This window comes from Dermacentor andersoni, chromosome 1 (assembly GCF_023375885.2).
Source record: "Dermacentor andersoni chromosome 1, qqDerAnde1_hic_scaffold, whole genome shotgun sequence".
NCBI classification, from domain to species: Eukaryota; Metazoa; Arthropoda; class Arachnida; order Ixodida; family Ixodidae; genus Dermacentor; species Dermacentor andersoni.
The window spans coordinates 322,763,444-322,785,672 of NC_092814.1; the positions used below are offsets into that span (position 1 = coordinate 322,763,444).

The following is a 22,229-nucleotide window of genomic DNA, read 5'->3' on the forward strand; positions in this document are numbered from 1 at the left end:
ATGAAGCGTAATAAACGAATTCACAACATCATCTGGATCAAAAAGCACAATGACCAGACAAATCCACGTACAACCAATCCTTCCCATGGTGGCTCAAGAGTTACGTCTAGTGCATTCTAGGAAACTCTCTGGAATAAAAACAGCTTGTTTCACTGTCCGAACGAATTGACGCATGCGCATTTTTCAAGACTTCTTCCTTCTTCAACCACAGTCGAAGATCGTGAATCAACATGAAGCTCAGGACATCACGATGCAGCTTCTATAGCGCTCGTCCTGTCTGCTTCTAGTCTCTGTTTGCGTCAATTCGCGCTACAATCCGTGAATATGTTCTACTGCAAAAGGCGGGATCCGCATATGTATTACTCTCGCAGGATACGAACAGACTTTTGTAGACTAAGAATGTTTGATAAAAAAAAAAATTCTCTTCTCTCGTGTTTTCCCAAATGGTCCACAAGGGTGTAGTATGACAGAAGCTGCGACTTGCGTTTACATACCTGTGCTAGTGCGTACATCGACTTCTCTCGGGGCAAAAAAAATTGGTTGCTGTCTTCCTGTAACTGTATCCTGTCTGCGCATTAGGACCCCGTTTTCAATTTACTTCTACGAGCGTTGCAGTAACCAGAGAAGACCAAGGGGACCAGTTTTTGGTCTGCAACCTATGCAGTAGAGTTTGATTCCATTCGGCTGGCATTGAAAATGCACCGGGTCACGTGCTTCGCCAAGAGGACTTACATATGCTAACAACGCGATGCGCAGTTTCTGTCGCGTGCGACGAGAATCATCGCAAATACCGAAACAGCGACTGATACTTGCGAATGATGGTGGAAAGCTTGACCCTGCATGTGGCTTAGATGCTATGTCAGTGCCGTGAGTCCGGCTCTTATTCGGGCTGGAAAAATAGCATGTAGACAGACATTCCAGTTTAAAGCGTCGCAACTAACTTCATTGTGCTGCTCTGTTTCTTGATAATCATGCTCTGAATGCGCATCTTTCTGAACACAAAATAGGCGTTTAACTTATGATCGAAGCGTGCAGGAATTCCGTCATCTACAGTGCCCGCAGCACTTACGGTAACGCGAGAAAGGAGCCTGGGATGCAAGGGCGCGCCTGTATTTTAATGCGAAGTATCCTTCGTGAGTGCAACGCAGTTTTTTCAGCCATCTGCCTAGCTGTTTTCCTGGGCAAAGCCACGCCTACAAGATATAAATGAAAGTCTGCTCGCTTTTCACTCGTGATGTCACCAGCGTGACTTTTCCTAGTGCGCCGGAAGCAGACTACAAGCCGCCGTCTTGGGAACGCGACTTTTTGTGATCGCGACATGTCGTGCCTGCCGTGTACTTTTTAGCGCTCGTTACGCAATAAAAACAGACATGACTGCCGACATGAAACATTCCAACAATGAAAATCACTTTATTAGTGAGCTTTTTGAGCGCATGCACCGGATGGAAGTAAACAAGCATGGTCTGAGCCTTAAGCGTGTTCAAATCACGTGTTGATGCTCCCTATAGTGTATTTCTAATGCAGCATCGGGTAGCTGCTGCGCATAGAAATGGCACGCCCACAGACAACGCGATGTACAACAAACTTCAAACGATCGACGTCCAAGCTCACCTCGATTTGCCCTCGCAATCCATTTGTGTTTTATGCGGCGAGAATTCTTTTATACCGCCACCATTTTCATGATGCTCTGAAAGTTCGAGTAAATTAAGCCTGTACTACTTGCGGTTCAAACGACGGCGAGAAAAGTAGGTTTGAGTGCGCAGACGGCCAAAGCACAGCAAAAAGTGGCTCGACAACAGACTTGGCTTGTTTCTGTTGGCGGCTCCGTCATCAGATGCCATCATATTTGCAGCGCGATAAAGCGGTCGCCCTTGGTTTGTTGTATACCATATTTGATTAAATGTTGTGCGACACATCTATAAAGTTGGCAGGGATCAGCAGCATATTACATTTAACGACTACTGCGCTCGTCTTGGTCGGAATGAAATGCCCCAATCAATGACCTGGACGCGAAACTTTCCCTAGTGCTCGAACACTGACTGAGCAGCGGCTATGCGCGATGCAAGAGCGTTCGTCACCGAAGAAGCGCGGAAAGCGGGAAGCATTTGGAGTTCTTTATTTCTAAGAAGTGGCAAGGCAGCACTGCAATTTCTGGATAACAGAACAAAGTGAGCGCCCCCCGTCAGGCGATACGAACTATGTTTTTTGGTTTGAACAGAGCCTGCGAATCACAATTGCCACACCTGCTAATCGTACGCTTGTTCGGACTAACTTAACTTGTATACCGACTATTCTTTCACGAGTCCTTAAACGAGCAACTATTTCTGCCCTGCAAGCTGCGCACTTCATTTTGATTCGAGCATGAAAAATAGCAATTATGTCTTCTTATGAACGCTAACTTTTTTTTTTTTTGAGGTGACGGTTAGTTTGGTTAGCTGATTTACCGGAAAGACTGCACGGGTAATCGGTGTGCCTCTGCTATCATTCAAAGATTTCTAGTTTAGGATCAACCTAGTGGCGCACCCTGTCGTCTCGATTTTTCATATATGCGTTGTCAATTTATTCGAAATCCCGAACTGCAAAAGCTTTATTTGCTTCCGTTCCATTTGGGCATTGAGTGCGCATGCGCGGAGCTTCAACATCGCGTATTCGTGAATACACGCCAGTTAGTTGGCATCGCAACATCAGGCATGGCTTACGGAAGAAGCAACGAATATACGCCTGCAGTGTTCAGCTTCACAGACGAAGCAACGCCAAGCGCAAACCGTGGCAACCAGGGTGCTTCTTTTGGCGCCTACCCAACGTGAGCTTCTCCGCTTGTCAATTTTTCATCAAATACTGTTATCCTTAGACATGACCCGGTTAATAGGCTTCTACATCTGTACATTTGTTCCCACCTATACCAGGCCTTTGTTGACGGCCAACTGAAGTTTCTAAATTGGGGACATTCTTAGGCATAGACGCATCAATGCAGGGGCTGTGCGGAAGTATTGTCATGTACAGCGCAAAGTCAGCTGTTGAGCGTTCGGGATAAAACTTATCACAACGCGAAACGAATTTATTCAACAAATAAAATATTTTTCGCTTGTGTATGATTATTGCACTGTACACTAGCCATTGGGTGGTGTAGCTCTAAGTCCCGGGTACAATTACGAATGCGACCGCCGTATTTCGATGAAAGCGCACTGCAAAAAGGCTCGTGCTTACCTGCATTTACGAGCTCGTTACGGAATCCCCGGTGGTGAAAGTCTATATGCAGTTTCCGTTGTGGCATGTGTTTTATCAGGTTCCGGTTCTGGCGCGAAGAACGTAGGATTTTGTAAGTTTTAAGCGCACTACCTAGCTTGATTTGCTGAATTGGTGAGTACTATTGTGAGCAATATGAGCGGGAATATGCGAATGGCCTGCAAATATCCTAGAAACCGAACTAGAGCGATACGCGGATAGCGCTGTCCCAAACAGAAGGGACAGGAAGACGCTCTTGCGCTAACTGTTAGCACTCCCACTAAGCCCGATTTTTTTCGAAAACGATAGCAGACGGAATTTCATTGGCCGCCGTCAGCCGTTAATACGGCTATGCGTCACACTGACTTACAGCTGGTCATGCTTTTTCTTTCATGCTTTTGGTATATTTTTGAGCGCAGCTCTAAGGCGCCCGTTCCTGCCTTTAGCATACGGTATTTTCAGATACACCCCGTAGGACTTGATGCATATCTTATGGAGCGCATGGTGTGACGCTTTACAGGCAGACCGACAGATTTCCCAGCGAAGTAGCTCTAGAATGCTTACGCATTAGGCAGGAGACACACGGTACGATTCGGCGTCCGATCCGGCGTGCGGCGCTGAATGCTCCGGCACGCGGCATACGACGATTCTGGGCACACGGTGCGTGCATCCGAAAGATCTAGCGGCGCGTAAGCGCCGCCCAGATCCAGCCCCCCGGCTTGACTTCATATCCGCGTCGAGAAACGCAATATAAACAACTCTGCACAACACTGCTTCGCTTTAGGCGAACACTGTCAATAAAATTATGCCCCTGCGAGTGACAGAACACTTGACGACCGCGCGTTGTCCACTGACGGCTCCGCTAACTGCCAGGGACAGGGCCGGTAGGCCTAGCTAGGAGGACGCTGCCGACGACGGCGCTTGCGATCCAGCCCGAGCTCGACGAAGAGCGCATATTTTTGCCAAAACAATTAACAATGGAAGCTTAGGTCGCCCGTAATTAAATACAATTGGTTTACTCGACGCAGTCGTTGCGAAGGGCAAACGTGCAAGCGAAGCGAGCAGCCTCGCTCGGACGGTCGGTGTGTGCTGTCTGCCCGTGAAATGCCCTCGTGTCGCGGCTCCCGATCTCGCAAGTAGCTTAGTGCTAGTGTACTAGGCACTGCGTTGCATACTAGGCACACGTTCGAGATAATTTTACTGAACTGGTAACTATTTCATGTCCGAAACAAACTGTAGCAGGCAAGGGAAAAAAAGACGGCTAGAAACCGGCCAGCCAGCGCCGCCAAGGTGGATGGAACGTCAGAGATCGTCACATGCCAGCCGAGCTGTCATTGGCTGTGGCCAAACGAAAGTGCGGTTATCGTACGCGTCGGACGATGAAATTTTGCCAGTATTGTCGCACGCCGGACGTCCGATCCGGCGCTTCGGCACGGCAAAACACCTCGATTCCGGCTGCCTTTCCGGCGCGTCGGACGCCGGATCGGACACCAAATCGGACCGTGTGTCTCGCGCTTTGGAACTCCCCTGTTATTGGCCACGCTTCGGTGACTAAAGTTACCATAACCGCAGTATCAAACCGCTTTATCAATGTGCCCTGGCGATGTTCGATGTTGGGGCACATTGCATATATAGACGCACGGTGGTAGGGCCAAGATTTATTAGAACAGTGTCCACCTTTCCACTTTGTTTCCGACGGTGTGCCCCGCGTATAGCCCATACCACGGTTCGAGGCTATCTGACATGCGCTCCTCTTTTCCCGCTCAGATTGCTCACGGTAGTACTTTCTGGATGACACGTCAAAGTGCTCAAAAATACTGTAATTTGCCACATAAACGAAAACTCTCACCAAGTGGGTAGGTCCCGCCAAACACTTTATTTTTAGCAAACATAAGTCCCGTGGAGGAAAAGGCCTAGGTTGCTTTAAAAGGATTGCTTGTCCGTTTGCCTGTGTTGCCTAAGCGCCACCAATACGTATTAAAGGAAATACGCGCTGTTGCGCAAGCTGACCCATTTCCCGCTCGGAGTAGTTTGGTCGGTGAGCCCATTCTGGTTTTTTTTAGGGGTTCTTTTACCAATGAAATTTAGAATACAGGGCTCCAAATCATTTTCATTAGAGCAAACTTGGGCGGCTTTATACTACAGCGATAAAGAAGTGGAAAGTAATGGTATTCTACAGTACCCTTATCCATTGGTGAGCAATTGCACTAGCGCGTCGCTTTTCAGCTACGCTCGTGCTGTGCATTGCATCTGTCATCGGACATTTTTAAGCCGACAGCCTTAGATATGTTTCAAGGTCGCGTTGTATTTGTACAGAAGACGCCACCTTCTTCCAGTCGCTGCCACATCGCCTCCGCTAATCATGCCAGACAAAGCGCAGGTAATAAATATAGAATTATTTCGGGTACTCGAACTAACAACCTTTGCTGGAAGGCGGACCCACGATTTTTGGTCTTAGTTAGGGCGAAGGCACAATTTTATAAAGTAGCTCTAATTAGGGCGCTCGATCCCATTGCCTTCAGCGGGAAAAAACAAGTAATAAGAAGTAGCAATGCATTCGAATGAGAATGTCAAGTAATTTGATTGATGTCTCTTGAGCGCACAGAGTTTTGCCTTTACCCACTTTGGCATATGTTAATGTGGCTGTCATATTTTTTCATGCCGTTCTCACAATAAACTTGCTCCTTCAAGAAAATCTCGGATATGCAGCTGCGAGTGGCATAGCAGACGCAAACATAGCATCGTTTGCCGAGAAATATTTATGAACTCCATCGTCGTTGAACCTCAATTCGTTCGAATGCATCTTTCCGGTCTGAATTCTTGAAAACTAAGACTTGGCTACGTTTTGCATATAGGGCCAGTCATTTAGGTGCATTTTTGCAAATATCTAAAATACGATATGTTCCTCATAACTCGAAGATACTGGACTCATAGTTGTAATTATCGTGAACACGCTACATTCACCGCGTCGATACAGAAGCACAAGAAGCGGGTACAAAGGGCTATTTTTCTAGTATGAGCGCTGGCTTGCATCACAACTACAGAAACCATCTACGCAGCGTCATTTTTATCCTTCAAACTGTTTGCTATTGCATATTATTGTACCATGGAGCAAAATATTTTATTCCCAAATTATTGTTAGGATTCTGTCACCATGGCAAGTGGAGTGCGCATTTTATATACCCCACAACATATGATAGGAATCGTACTCATAGTAAGCACTCTAGCAGTTAAGCTGACAGTGTTCGTGCAAGTCAAGGTAGGTGCCGTTTCCGCTATACTGGATGAGTGCCCTGCAGCAGACATTGCGCCTTGCGCCGTTGGTCCTATGCCAGCCAAAAAACTGTCTTTTAATCAGAACGAAGCATTGCAATTAGCGTGTTTACGAAACAGTACTGTGCGTTTGCCGAACGTTCTTTAATTAAAACATCGTTCCAACTTTTTTTTGTCACAGATGTGTCTAACAAGAATACCTTTACAATTTGCAGCATTTCTGACGACACCTGGCATTACCAGTGGAACACACAGCCCAGGCCAATAACGCGCGGGGCTTACGACGTCGGCGGTACGTAGGCGATGTTCACTCGCATTTACCACGAACATGGGAAATAGCCCCTACGTCCGTTGTAGCAGCAGTGCATTTATTGCGTATAAGCAGGCACGTTACCAGCGCCACCAAGTCGCTTTCATACATGAACCACCTCATCACTGCCCATAGTAAGAAATTTGTGTTGATGTGAATACATGCAGGTTAATACCAAAGCTAGGCAGTTCGAGTTTCTGAGCGAATTCTCTTATCGGTGAATTGCGGGGGCTCGCTCCTAGGTTGTCGTGTCACAAGCCGAGACCCCTACTAATATGCATGCCCTGATCATTTAACAACTCATAATTTCAATCAGAGCGCGACGATTGGTATACAACTTTATTTTCCAAAGAAAATCTTGGTAGGATCGTCGCGCTACCGCCACAATATTTTTCCCTTGAAGCGACCAGATTTAGTAGACACAGAAATGTTTGCATGCGAATGCACAATTTGACCTGCAGTCAGGGCGGCGTTTCAGATGCCTATACGGAGGGTCGAAACGGTACTGTCATGTTTTCAGAACAGCGTGAGAATCGCCCACGCATAGCATGTTATCATTAGCCGACATATCGCGCGGCGGCCGAATGCAGAAGAAACAGCATACAATTTAGGGCCGGCCAAAACAGTTTATACTGAAGCTCGTGGTTCCTTTATGCCACTATAGAACATACACTGTGCTTCTGGCCATCCTTTGAAAATGAGACATGACCTCTGAACAGATCTCAGTTAGATAGAAAACCATTCAACTTTAACAAGACCATGAGACCATGGCCTCGCATATCGTAGCTACAAAAGGCAACAAAAGCGCTGCTGTGATATTTGAAAGCTGCCGGATTGAGTCAACGTCAGTGATCCGGACTGAGTGACCGAATGATATCCCCAGTGCAATTTCTCTTCTTCATTTAATCCTTCTGTCCCGTTTTCCCTTTCCCCAGTCAAGGGTAGCCAACCGGGCTCAGTCCTGGTTAACCTCCTTACCTATAATTTATTATTTGCTCTCTCTCTTGAGCCAAGGAATCCAAGCAACAACAGCAGCATAAACATTAGAAATTTAATGAAAATGTAATGCAAACAGACACAAAATTGTTGTATAGTTCTTCGCGTTCTGTTACCATAAATATTTACCTACTAACCAAATTACACGCTTCTAAATGTTTCATAAAGTTTATTCGCGTTAACAGGTTAACAATCATAGTAGCCAGCGATTTCCGCTGAGTGTGCCACTACATCAAAATTATAACGCTTCGGTAACAATAAAACTGACGTCATGCTGAGAAACCGGCCCTCTATACGTCTACTTTTTTTCTAAGGTGATTACCATTCTCTCGATTCCTCAAGCGATTTCTGTTTTCCCAGCATCTGTTTAACCTCCTTTCTACTCTTGACAATCTTCCCCGGTGTAGGGTACCAAACCGGACGTGTGTCTGGTTCAACTCCCAACTTCTTTTTTCTTCCGTTTCATCCTCCTCCTCCTTCTTCATAACTGTGACTGATGCACGTTGCGACTTTGGCGGTGCTATTTATAAAAGTAAGTATGTTGGATAATAAATATGAGCGCCCCAAATATACGCCTATGCAACAGTATTGTAGTTCATTCTAGGTCAGAGATGCTAAAACTCAAATTTTTGCGGTTGGGAAGGTGCGTTTATAAATTTTTCTCTGGGGTTCTTGAAGGTGTAAACTGTGCCGGGTGGGTGCGATAAAGCGATAACCACTATTAATTATTACGATATACAATATACACATTATACATATATATATATTATGCATAATACAATATAAGCTTTGTTGTTTTAATGCTCATTGCACTAACGTAGATGGTTATCTGGAGAATTCTCCCATATTCTTTGGCCTTTTGAAACTCTCGCGCTTTACGTTTCTCGAAGACAAGTGCGTCGTTGGATGACGCATGTATGTACCATAAGAGTTGAATATGTTCTGGGCAGGCTCCCAACAGCAAAAGTATAATCGCTCGGTCGAAATGCGTCAACTCACATTTATTTGCCCACTCCCTCAACGTGTTATGTTGACTGCTCGAAATAGTTGAGCAAAAAGCAAGAAGGTAATGACGTATCTAATGCGCTTATAGTAGATCACCCAGCCAAATATATTCGGTCAAGGGTTGCACGCAGAAGACACCGACATATTGTATTCCGTCCGAATAATCTTCAGAATTCAACATTGCGCCATCTTGGTCGTGCTCGGCTCCCTCAAGGCCGCAAAGTTCTTGCGTGTATTTAAGACCGAGTTTCAGAAACAAAAAGCGCTGCGTACGGAAGCACATCAATAGGGTTCACGTACCACTAAATTCTATTCGCCTCGCACCATCTATCAGAATGAAATATTCACTTCATATGAATTGTCCTTGCACAGCGGCGAATGAACACATTTGCTGTACTTTTGTGCCATACAGGTGTCATTGACAATGCAAGCACTACTTACCTGCTTCTGGGGTCCAGCAGCAGCATCGATCATGAAAGGTCCAGCACAAGCCGCGCTGGCATAGAAGAATCAACACCAATTTTAGAAGATGGCGCCACGTAAGCCTACATTTAGAAAAGTTTCATTGCAAAGCAACTCAAAGAGGGCAGGGAATGCTACCCGTGGAACAATTATGCTTCTACTCTTTATTTTTCTGTGGAGTGCTAGCACTGATGCTTGAAACAGCCATTTCATAGAAGTTTGAAGCATTCGTCTGGCGGAGTTGCCATTAGCATACGTAATAGTAATGGGCATAGTGAAAAAGATTTAGGCAGCATGTTGCAATTATATCACAGGTAAAGGAAGTCTTTCAGGTTGGTTACCTGGTTACTCACTCCCCCTTATGGTATATATGGAGATAGCGAGGATCAACATTCTCATCTAAAGGAATGCGCAAAGAATGAAACAGAGGATGTCTAAATTTACCAAGGTAATGTAGCTTGGGTATTCAGGTAGCAAGCAAAGCGGTCGAAATTCATCCGTACTGCCACACTGCAGCGCACATCATAATGAGATCGTGGTTTTACTACATAAAAGCCCCAGAATTCAGTTTTTGCACTTTTTTATATTTTTGCGTCCACCAAACGTTTAAAAGGACATAAGAAGAAAATTATTAGGTAGCCGTAAATTAAGGAATTGCTGAGCCGCTGATATATCATTAGAGAACATTAAGTATATCAAAATGCCAAGGGATGTATTGCATAATCCTGCCTTTTTGTGGTACATACGCCTTCCCTGTAGTTGATAATCCCACCGTACAAATTCCTTTAAATGTAGCCTGCCGTACTTCTGCGTGTCATTGAGAGGTAGGTCAAACGCTAGGCCCACAGCACATGCGAGTCGTGTACCTAAAAGGCGGCAAGTTTCAATGCTTGTGTAAAGAAGATGCAGCACCCTAACCAGCCCATACCGCCCACTTTCATCCCATTTTGCCCTTTCTTCTTTATTTCCATTGAGAGGGCTAGAAGTAAACGGTAAAAGTAACGTCAATACGCTTGTCTGTACTTCGCCCCCTGTTCAACGACTGCCCAACTAGACGTGGCTTTAAGCATGTGTCAGTGTAAGACTTCACCACAAAAATAAAAAGAAGGGAAAAAATAACAGTGGAAGGTGATATGGGAAAAATCTGTCGCGTGACAGAGGGCACTTGCTCCGGGCGACATTTCTCACTTACGCGCGTGCGTTTTTGGTATTTCACTGATTCACTTTGTCATACAGCGCTGATTGCAGTCCGGTAGACGTCCGCGTGCTATTATAAAATTGCAAAGGTGTGCCCCATCAGAATAATACTAAGTATTCACAAGCAACAGTGCATTCGAATGAAAATGTCGAGTAATTTGATGGCTCTCTGGAGCGCGCAAACATTAACCTTCACCATCTATGGCCTATGCCAAAGTGACTCATATTTTTTTTCATGCTGTTCTCACAATAAACTTGATCTTTCAACGAGTTCTCAGATAGACAACTGCGAGTGGTATAGCAGTAGCAAACTTAGCATCACTTGCAAAGAAATCTTTATGAACTCCATCTTCGTTGGTCGGCAAGTCATTCGAATGCATCCTCTCGTTCTGAATTATTCAAGTTAACACATGGCTAAGAGACAAAATCTCTTTTGTGTCAAGAGCAAGTAATTAAGTCCATAATTTCAAGTACTACCTAAGATGCGATATCTTTCTCATAGATAACCAGTATCCATGGATCGTGAATGTAATTAGCGTGAAAACTTTATTCTCCGCGGCGATGCTGTATGACAACAGCCGGGTACAAAGGGGAAATTTGCTAAAATAAGCGCTGCTTTGCATCAGCATTGCAAAAACCATCCGCACAGTGTCAGTTTTATGGTTTAACCTGATTTATTTATAGAAAAATTGTTCCATGGAGCAAAATTTTTATTTCAAAATTATTCTTAGGATTCTGCGACTGCGGCAAATGGAGAACGTATATAGCAAACTGCATGCGGACGCATCATACATGTTGTAAGTACTATAACAGTTAAGCTGACAATGTTCGTGGAAGTCAAGATGCCATTTCGAGTATGGTGGATTTGTGTCCTGCACCAGTATTACCTCGAGTATTCCGTTCGTCCTATACCAGCAAGCATGGCGTGTCTTTACTGAGAACGAAACATTTCAGGCAGCGAGTTTACAAATGAGTACTTTGCTTCTTCCAAACTTTGTTTGAAAAAGAAATCATTCCAAGTGTTTTGCCACAGCTGCAAGTGTCCAACAGCAATAGCTACATTATTTGCATAATCTCTCGCCCCGCGTGGCATTACCAATGGAACATGCAGCACAGGTCAATACCCGACTGGACTTACAACATCGACGGTAAGTAGTCGATGGTCACTCGCCTTGACAACATGGGAGATAGCCCCAACATGTTCCGTGGAAGCGGTGCACTTATTGTGTTTAAGGAGGCACATTACCAGCGGCGCCAGGACAGTTTGTGCATGAACCACTTCATCACTGTCCTTAGAAAGAAATGTGTCCCCCCATTCCCTCACCCCCCTGTGGGTTAGCACACCGGGTGCTCGTCTGGTTGACCACCCTGCCTTTCCTGTCTTTGCTCTCGCTCGGTCTGTGCTGATGGGAATACATGCAAATTCATACCACACCTACGCAGTTTAAGTTCTTGAACAAAGTTGTACTTATATGACCGAATTGCCAGTGTATGCTACTAGGTGGTCACGTCAGAATCCGAGACTCTACGTTCCATGCCATGATCAGTTCACTCGTAACTGGAATCAGTGCTTGACCATTGGTCTACAATTTTGTTTAGCAAGCAGAATCTCAGTGGGTCCATCGAGCTACAGCAATGATTCATTTTTCTTTGAACCGATCAAACTTAGAAGAGAAAAAACTGTTTTGATATCACTGCAGTATGTGATTTTCAATTAGGGTGGCGTTTAATATGTCTTTACCGGAGGGTCGTACCGGTGCTGTAACGTTTTTGGCAGAGCGTGAGAATTGTTCACGTATATCATGTTACGAGCAGCCGCCATATCCCAGTGCGGCCGAATGCAAAAGTTAAAGCATACAATTTGCAAATAAATTTATACTGAAACTCTTGGTTATTTTATACCCAGGAAGTCAAGCAACAACTGCAGAGTAAACATTCCAAAATTATATAAACGTAACTAAATACGACAAAATTCTTCGCTAGTTCTGTCACTCTGTTAGCACAAATCTTTATCATGTATCCCCACTATATGCTTCTGAAGACTTCAGCAGCGTTAATCGCATTAAGAATAGAAGTACCCAACGATTTCCAATAAGCGAGCCACCACCTGGAAATTATAACGCTCTATTAACAAGAAAGTCTACACATTGCTGATACAACAGCCTTCCAAATTGAATGCGCTTTTCTGTAAGGCGATTAGCAGTCTATGGATACAACAAGCATTTCTCGTTATGCCGGTATCTGTGCAACCTCTTTCGTAACACTGACTGATGCACGCTGAGAGTTTAACGGCGTGACTAGCGAAAGTGAGTGTGCTGGACTATAAAAATGAGCTCCTTAAATTACGTCTCTTCTACCGCACTGTAGTTCTTTGGAAGTCAAAGTTATTGCAACTCAAATTTTAAGCTCTCTGGTTGGGAATCCGCGTTTAATGTTTTCTGGCGTACAAAGGCGTAGGCAATATGGCATGTGAGTGTAACAATGCGATTACCATTCTTAGCCGTCTTTCTCAAATTCAGATTGCAAATAAAGGTGTATATAAAGGTGTATTGAGGTGTATAAAGGCGTATTCAGGAGGTTCCCTTCATTGTTCTGTAGGGAACCTGCTCCCATCATGAGGAGGCTTGCGCCGTATTCTCTCCTTTTAATCTCTCCCGTATTCTTTTTCTTAAATTTCCGGCAATTTCTGCGCACTTAGGGAAGATGTGCTACTAGCTACAATCCTTGCAGCGCTATCCACACAGCCAGAACTTTTAACACATTTTGATGCTTTCCGTTGCACCGTTTAGTGGCGTTTCCCCGTGAATTAACACTTCAGCATTTCTTTCCAGGCAGATCTGCTGTCTGCAATACGACTCTAACATATGCGCATTGAGAACTCTTTTTTAAACTTGTCCTATAGTGTATTGATGGAATACACCGGAACATTGGCGAGGACAGCCGTTTTCGATTTCTCAATGAGTTGCTAAATATACATTGCCTACCGCCTGTGCATAGGAAGTTTAGCCGCAGAGTGGCCAAATGGGGTTCGAATAACCAGTTTCTGAAAGGTGAGTACATCGTTGGCTAACGCATATGTGTATCATAGTAGGTCAAGAATCTCTGATCTGGATTCAAACCAAAAATTATAATGCCTCGGTAGAAATGTGTTCTCTCCATTTTTCTTTGTCCTCGTCTGTAACGTGCGAAGTCAACAAATAGTTTCGGTAAAAGCAAGAACTGCATGACGCATCTAATGCGCGTATTAGTAGATAATCATGCAAATATACTGGGTCAAGGGTCGCACGCACAAGACATCGATATGTCCTATTTTCCTTAGGACACTTTCATGTTGTGTTCGCATTATGAGAAAGAGCGTATTAATCTGTCGGAATAATTAAGATTGTGCTCGGCATCCTTATCACCGAGCACGAAGTTCTTGCCTGCATTCAAGACATTAGTTGTAGAAAGGAAATCATCGACTACGGAAGCACTGCAGTAGAGTTCGCCGACGGCTAAAACTTCTGGCCTCGCACTATGTATAAGAAAGAAATATTCATTTCCTCTGAATTGCCCTTGCACAGCGGTGAATGAAGACCTTTCTGTACTTTTGCACCGTACGGCTGTCACAATGGTAGGACTAGTTACCTGAACCAGGAGTTCAGCAGCAGCATTGGTCACGCAACGCACAGCACAAACCGCACAGGCATGGAGCAAGCATCAGCCATTGTAGAAGGCATCGCCAGGTGAGGCCACGTTTAGAAAATTTTAATTTCAAAGAAACAAAGAGCCTATATGGATGGCTACCCGTAGCAAAATTCTGCCTGTACTCGCTGATTCCTCCAAGCAAGGGCTACCTCTGATGCCTGAAACATGTACTCCATCCGCAGTTTTGAGCGTTCGGCAGGCGGAGCATGCCATGACATACGTAATAGTTGCTAGAGAGCGACTGGACACGGACAGAGTAAAACAAAACAAAAACAGGCATCATGTAGCGCTCCTGTTGCACGTAATGACACGCTTCCAGGATGGTTACCATGGTTACTCACTCCCCCTGTGAAATATATGCAGATAGTGAGGAGCACGATGGTCATCTAAAAGAGAGCTCTTAAAATGAAACAGATGTCTAAGTCTACCGTGGCAATGTAGCGCAGGTGCGCAGTTAGTAAGCAAAGCTGTCAAAATTAATCCCTACTCCCACAGTACAGTGCACAACATATCATGGTTTTGGTACATAAAAACTCCAGAATTCAGTTTTTGAATTTTTAATAGTTTTAGCTGCACCAAACGTTTCAAAGGCCACAAGATGAAAGTTATTAGGTAACCGTAATGGCAGCACTTGCTGAACCGCAGATATCACAGTAAGAAAACATTAACTATGTCAAAATGTGAAGGGAGGTACTGCGTAATCCTACCATTTCTTTTTTTCTGATAATTAAGCACTGCCGATCGTCGATGGTATCAAAGTTGATGTTCTTTTAAATTTAGCCTGCCGTATTTCCGCATGTGATTGAGGAGGAGTTCTCACCTTGATCGATACGTAGCTATCATACGTCCACCACTAGGCCAAGTGCAGAAGCCAGTCTTGTACCGATAATACGGCAAGTTGCAGTGCTTGTGTATAGAAGTGCGAACTCCCCGACCAGTTCAGGCCGCCATCTTTCGTCCTTATTCGCCGGTATAACATTGATTTAGTTAGTACGTGACCCGTTATTAGGATTTACACTGTCTAGATACTACTAGCCATACTGTCGTTATTGTTCTAATTTAAAGCCACCAATGTGGCTAATTTAAAGCCACCAATGTGGAAGGGCTTCGCCCTTCCGCGAAGACTGCGTCTATACTGGCACATGGCCTCTTTCATTCTGATGTTATAGATCGCAGTCTATTGCTTCTGTGCAATGTGCCTGTGTGCCTTAAAGATTTTGAAGGCAATCGTTTCCACAAAGGAACTTGTCCTGTTTTGTTGTGTGCCCTTGTCGAAACGTTGGCTTCCGCTAGAATCTTTGTTCAACCACTCTTGCCTCAGTGTTCATGTGAATATCTGTCTTGTGTTGCAGAATTCCTCAGGCAACCTGTGTTGACCAGTGGAACACGCAGTACCAGCCGGCTGATGGCACATCCACCGACTGTGGTAGGTGCGGGAACGTTTTTTGGTCACTGGTATACCATGCCTCACCGTCAAGGTGATTGAGGAAGCTAACGTATGTTATCGCACACAATGCATTTAAACAGCACGAATGAATGAATTCTGGGGTTTTAGGTGTCTAAACCACGATTTTAATGAGGCACACCGTATAGTCAGGGACCCCAGATTTATTTTGACCACCAGACTACTTTCAACGTGCCACCAACGTTAAACATCATCACCACTGTCTGAGGTATGGTTAAGTAAATGTCATTCATACACCTTTTTGTTATTCAGTTGAGCCAAACTTTCCTTGCTTCCGTTAAATCATTTTATTGCTAAGCATTCTTTGCCTCATCTAATTTACTGTGACAACCTAAGAATGGAATGCAAGCTCCACCCACACGTCCCGAGACCAACCGCCCTTACACTCTGACAGCCAAGCCAGCTGGCATCCTCTCGAACCTTAATGACCTTGCTCTGCTAACGTCAGTGTACTTTGTCTCAGCGCTGATAAGAGGATCACCCATTTAATTTGTGAAGATATCCAGGCTTCATCATACGAAATGACAATTTTCTCTTTCGTGAACCATTCACCGCTTTTTGGGGTTAATTGATTTTTTTCGCAAGCCCGATTTTGTTATAGCAATTTTAAAGGTAAAAGATCGAAAGTTTACTTCATGTTATTTTTCAATACCAGCAGCAATCCGGTGTGCAGCGATTGTTCCGTACATGCGTTTGCATGTCCCATTTTCTTGTATGACGTACAGCCCCGACGGCTGGCACTGAGTCGCTTATCACAGAGCACAAGCATTCTCAAAGCGTGACAAGAAGCGAGAGGACAAAAATGAGCAATTGCAAGGTCAACCAAGCTCCGGTCAAGGCCGAAAAGACGAAGGAATACAGCAATGAGCAACTCCCGAAACACATGCGTGTCCTTTTCGTAGCATCAGGTTGTGGCTTCCCTCTTTTGTTGTTTGAATTTAGAGAATCACTTTAGACGGCCGCAGTGCGGTCAGGGTCTCCTCTTGCTTTCTGCGCGTCGCTACCACGGAACTTTCCAGCCTCGTTGTCGCTCAATGGTAAATAGGCACCTCTATTTTCAGGGCATACACCCAACACAGACACCGGAACCACTCGTTTCACACATCCGGTGTACAGCAGCCTAGTGGCCAGCACAAGCTATGCGCGCATGGAGGAATCATCGGACACTTTCGGAAGATACGCTAGGTGAGCCAAACTATTTTATCCATGTCTTTCGATAGAGCAGCTCTTGAGACGACACTGAACGCTGTCGATGGCTCAATTATACTTGCACTGACGAACTTGTGCGACGGATGAAAGTGTTGTTGCATGAAATGCTAAATGTCATCTGCAGTTATTTTTATTTATTTATTTATTTATTTATTTATTTATTTATTTATTTATTTATTTATTTATACTGCAGCCCTGTTTTCAGGATTTTAGTAGGGTGCATACAAAGTGAAATTGAAAAATCTAAGTGCAAAATACAGCGGTTCATAACATAGGTCACTCGCGACGTGCAAATGCAAGCGGTTGCTGAATTACACACAGTAAATCACTTGCCACTTAAACATAGGTGTGACTGAAACAACGGCAGTGAGCATTGGGTTACAACGTCATCAGTAAGATTATTCCATTCAACAACAGTTCTAGGAAAAAAGGAAAATTTCAAGCAATTCTTTTAATAAAACAATATGGCGCTGACGCAAACAGGAAGCTTCAGCTCTGGACGTAAGTACATTGAAAATGAGAAATCATATTGCTCAACAACACACTGCACCAATATTGAAGTTTCTGGCATTTTAGAAAAAAATTCTGTAATATTGTAAGGAATTGCATTGTCGGTTTACGTCGTACCTATCAAAAATTCAGAAATTATACAGCAATACAGCCAACGCCCCAATTCTCTGAACGGCACTTAATTATACATCTAACACACAAAATTGATGTACTACGCAGCACCCTGAAATGTGCTATTTTATGAGCAGATGCTTTGGAAATCCTCTCCAAACCAAACTTAACACACACTGGAAATGTATACAAAGAAAGTTGTCCACTTAGGATTCTCTAAGAGATGCAGCCATTATAACCGCCATTATATATATATATATATATATATATATATATATATATATATATATATATACACAATGTTTCGTGTAGTTAATTTCTTTCTCTTAACTAAGCTATTTCAAAATTTTTCAAAATCGACGACCTAGATCAAAATACTGTGGCCAGTTATCCCTACTTCTATATTTATTTATTCATTTATTTACTTAGCTGAATAAGAAGGTTACAATGTAAAAATTAAGTACGCAATCTGGTCTAGATACGGGCAAAACGGGCACAATTAGAATAGAAACGTGCAATGTTACACCACATGAATTGAAGCAGAACATAACATTCCATGAGCCATGTGAACAACGACTAGAATAAATATAGGTAAGCGAATAAAGAGCACAGTAACAGCAATATAGCAAACAATGCTCATCCAGTACAAACAGTTCAGTGATTTGAAAAAAAAAACAGACAGGAGAGAGCGCATTCACGAGGCACTTGTGCGCATGTCCTATTCTTTTTTTTTTTTTTTTGCACTTCTGCTCTAAACGGTAGGAACGATGGCGCGCCAACAGTGCCGAAGCTCCACGCAGGCAAACTTCATGAAATTAAGGAACAAAAGTCCCATGGCCAAGGAATCAAGAGAAAGAAATACGGGTGTTTTATGTTACATTGACGAACGTTTCAATGGGCGTGGAACGAAGAAGAGTAGCCGCCTGCGCCACAGCACCATCGCCACCGGCATGAGCTCGTGGTTGCTGTCTTTCGCCGAACGCTTGTGACAGCTACCCGTTCGCGCCCGTTGCTAATAAATCTCTTAGCAGGCGTTGTACTGTATATTTGGACAATGGGATCTTAAAAAAAAAACTCTTCGGCAGCACATTTTATCCATTGTGCTCAAAAACTCTCAAATATTTTATATTATTCGATATGTGTTTGATATATATGTTGACATATGTCCGACGAGGGAGTCAGCCACCCCCCGCCCCCTCCCCTGTATTTGTGAGCGATAACGCGAGTAGTACAGAACGCCTTTCAAGTACTTCCATTTATATTACTCCTCCTCACGTGCAAGGGGTCCTAAAAAAAGCAAACAGGTTTTAGCTCAGGTAATACGGTCTGTTTCATTGGCGAATGTCTCGCTTCCGAGAGCACATTTCTGGACCTTTGATTGATCGCTCCTCGTTAACGTGTCCAAGACGCACGAGCATTTCTAATCTTTAAGGCATGTAAATTTAACACATAACCTTCGTTTTGAGATAGTTCTACTCGCCTGCACAGGTTACATTTAGGCTGTACATGATGTAATAAATAAAAGACCTTTTATTATTTTCCACTCCACCAACCGTAGTTTGTGTTTTCAAGTTTAACGGCATAGACTACCAAAAGCTCTTGTGTTCAATTTCTGCCAATCTAGAGGCTAAATCGAGCGTTGAACGTATAAAGGTAGCAAGTATACGATCAGATTGTGCAAACCTTCTTACTATGAACGCGATTTAGTTTGTAGAACTCTCAAGTGAAAGAAATGTTTTTGTCATCCCGTAACAAAGGTCGCACTTTTTGAGCCCCAATGTCCGTCTACTTGCAGGAATGCTACTGGAACAGGAGGAATGGAACAGCAAGAGTTGTCCTTTGCGTGTGCCAATGTTTCCAGCAGACAGGATGCATTACACGGGCACGCCAACGAACACACGAGCGATACTGCCCACACTTGCAGAGCATGTGATCAATCGTCTGTGAAGGTGTATAAGTTTGTAGAACATTGCCGGAACCGCAGGGGCAAAAAACACAAATGCAAAACCTGTGATAAGCTGTTCAACCGGGCTGATTATCTAGCTAAACATTACCGCACGCACACGGACGAGAGACCCCACAAATGCAAAATCTGTGATAAATCGTTCCGGCAGTCTGCTCATCTAGATAGGCATAAGCGCATACACACAGGTGAGAAAGCCTACCTTTGCAAAATATGCGGTAAATCATTCACGCGGGCGGAAATTCTTCGTAATCATCAGCACACGCACGCAGAGTAGAAACGCCGTCTGGGAAGTCTGGGAAGTATTCAAAGTTCGTAAAACATTGCCGGAAGAGTAGAGGCGACCACCACAAATGCGAAACCTGCGGTCGAATGTTCCACCGGGCTCATCATCTAGCTGCGCATTACCGCACGCACACAGACGAGAAACCCTACAAATGCGAAATATGTGAAAAATCGTTTTGGCGTTTTGATTACCTAAATGTCCATAAACGCACACATAAAGGCGAGAACCCCTACATTTGCAAAATATGTGATCAATCGTTCCGGCACTTTGTCCACCTATGTAACCGTATGCGCAAGCATACAGGCGGGAAACCCTACATTTGCAAAACATACAGTAAATCATTCACGTGGTTGGCGAGTCTCCGTAGACACCAGCACACTCACACAGACTAAAAAGCGCATGTCTGTGAAATATGTACCTAACCATTCAATCTCTACTGGCATAGTAGCGACAAATCTTTCGTTTGCGAAATATGTGATCGATCTTTAAACACAACTCAGGTCTCAGTCGTCACCGCCGGAGTATGCACGGGGATAAAGTGTACGCAGTGTGGATTTCGTTTCGCAGAGAAAGAAACCCTTGATGGATACCCGTGCAAGAATAATACGTGCTCCTTATATGGCGATGCATTTGGAGACGACGTTCAACTGGTTACACACCTCGTGACACGTATGGATGTGCAGCCGTAGTATTCTGACTTGTGCGCAAATATCTCGCCCGCGGCTGTTGCATACCAACGTAAGAGTGAAGCCGTGCAGCGAAGCAACGCTGTTATTTTTCCACAGGAGTGTCCAACTAAACGCATCGTGTGCAGAGACTGGCTTCTTATGAAATTTAAAACGGCCTAGTAAATTCATGATGTGAACGATGCCATCTGGTTTTTAGAGATAACGGGACAAGACGTCGTAGCCAGAAGTATCCGGAGTGCTTCGTTGTTGAAGTATACTGCAGATCCTGGCCAGCGCTTACTATTTGCATACTTGCATGTATTATACACGAACGCAGCTTTAGCAAACTTATTTCAAGACAAACCCTCATGGCATGCAAGTTTGTGTTTTGTGTAAGTCGAGGGTCGAAATGGCCGCACAAGATACTTGACTTCCGTTTCGTTAAAGAATTTTGCTTTCCCTGGAGTTTTGATTGTTCTATCAAACAACCTCTATCATTTAGCAGAGGGTCCCTCTGCTAAATTATTTTGCAGGCTGGATAGATAGCAACATATCTCATTGGAAGTCATTTTAAAAAGGAAGCAGTGTATTTCAGCCAACTAAAAATAACCACTGCCATTAATTAGTGTTCTTACGCCCTGTTGCCTTCCAGACAACGCTTTTACGACAATATATACACATTGTAAGCGTGGGAAAATTTTATTCCTTTAAAATTGTTAAATTTATTGACTGCCTTGGTTCTCTTGTTGGCCCTTGCATTCGTACCGAACATCTTTGCTGTATATTATAAACTAAGCTGATGACTGTAGTGAGACTGTATTAGATTCAAATAATTTGGAGCTTCATTATACCATGTATTCTACAACTAAGAAAATGTTTTTTTCGTTTCATTGTGGTGGCTTAAATGAAGGGGTCTTTTACCCACTCGGAAGCCGTCTGTTATATCTAGCACAGTGCTCTAGTTACAGCTATCGAATCTTTTAAGCTTTATGTGACAAACGTATCTCTGCGAGCAGTGACAGGACAAGGAAGGCACAGTTTTTATTTACATTCTTGACACGCGTACTTCTTTTATACTTTTTCCTGTGAACGCGTTTCACCGGCTAACAATTAAGTTACCACTCAGTGCATGACGCGCCTGCATGCATCAGAACATTATCGGGGTTTCTCGTCGATTATATATTTTCTTCTATGTTCAAGTCAAACATCGTGTAATCAAATTCTACGCACAATGCGAATACAGTTGTACATTGTGGAAGGCATGCAAATACGAACTATTACGATAGGATCTTCGATGAATCACGTAGGAATATGCCACGCTCGTTAGCCGTGAATCAGCTCTTGCACGATCGACGCATGCGCTTGGAACTATCTTTCTGCAAAAGTGTAACTTGTTATGTGGGTTCACGTTCGCCCAATAAAGTGTTTCGTGGCATACGGTTTTTCTTAGTGTTGTTCACCATCACTACAATGAGACATCTCGTAGAGGAGTTTCTTCGTTACCGGATGCAAACTGCAATTCGTGAAAACAGTGTAAACGTCGCCATGGGCCTGCGACCTAGCCGCAGGCTGCGACTATCGATAGAGTACGCACGCATGCCCGAAAAGTTTAGGAAGATCATGGCCCAGTGAGCAGTCGCACTGAAAGCCACCATGTCACCGACAAGGCCTGTTCTGCAAAAACCAAGGGACCCAGCGATCTCCCATGGACCTTTGTTTGAAGATGCGGAAAACTGAGAGTAAACCTACGCAAGAAGCAACAGGTTTAACAAGTGATACTGTGAGGATCAGCTAGGGCATGACTATTTCTCATTGAAAGACACCGCCAGGACGCGGTTTGAAAATCGAGTCCAGCCTTACAA

The 22,229-nt window shown here is 44.0% G+C and overlaps 1 protein-coding gene across 1 annotated transcript; it reads left to right on the forward strand.

Annotated features, from left to right (window-relative positions):
- Nucleotides 1-2,376: 2,376 nt before the first annotated feature.
- Nucleotides 2,377-21,795, forward strand: LOC129381160 (uncharacterized). The gene is made up of 6 exons (XM_055063795.2): nucleotides 2,377-2,803; nucleotides 6,714-6,790; nucleotides 9,222-9,348; nucleotides 15,508-15,581; nucleotides 16,682-16,805; nucleotides 19,246-21,795. The coding sequence occupies exons 1-6, from the start codon at nucleotides 2,547-2,549 to the stop codon at nucleotides 19,688-19,690; spliced, it is 1,104 nt and encodes a 367-aa protein (XP_054919770.2). The 5' UTR covers nucleotides 2,377-2,546; the 3' UTR covers nucleotides 19,691-21,795.
- The last annotated feature ends 434 nt before the right edge of the window (nucleotides 21,796-22,229 follow it).

Excerpts from the sequence above, each read along its gene's own strand:
- LOC129381160 (XM_055063795.2), top strand. The coding sequence starts at position 2,547 with ATGCGTTGTCAATTTATTCGAAATCCCGAACTGCAAAAGCTTTATTTG. Across the intron at positions 6,791-9,221 it reads CGGGGCTTACGACGTCGGCG|GTGTCATTGACAATGCAAGC; the intron begins GTACGTAGGCGA and ends TGTGCCATACAG. Across the intron at positions 15,582-16,681 it reads TGGCACATCCACCGACTGTG|GGCATACACCCAACACAGAC; the intron begins GTAGGTGCGGGA and ends CTCTATTTTCAG.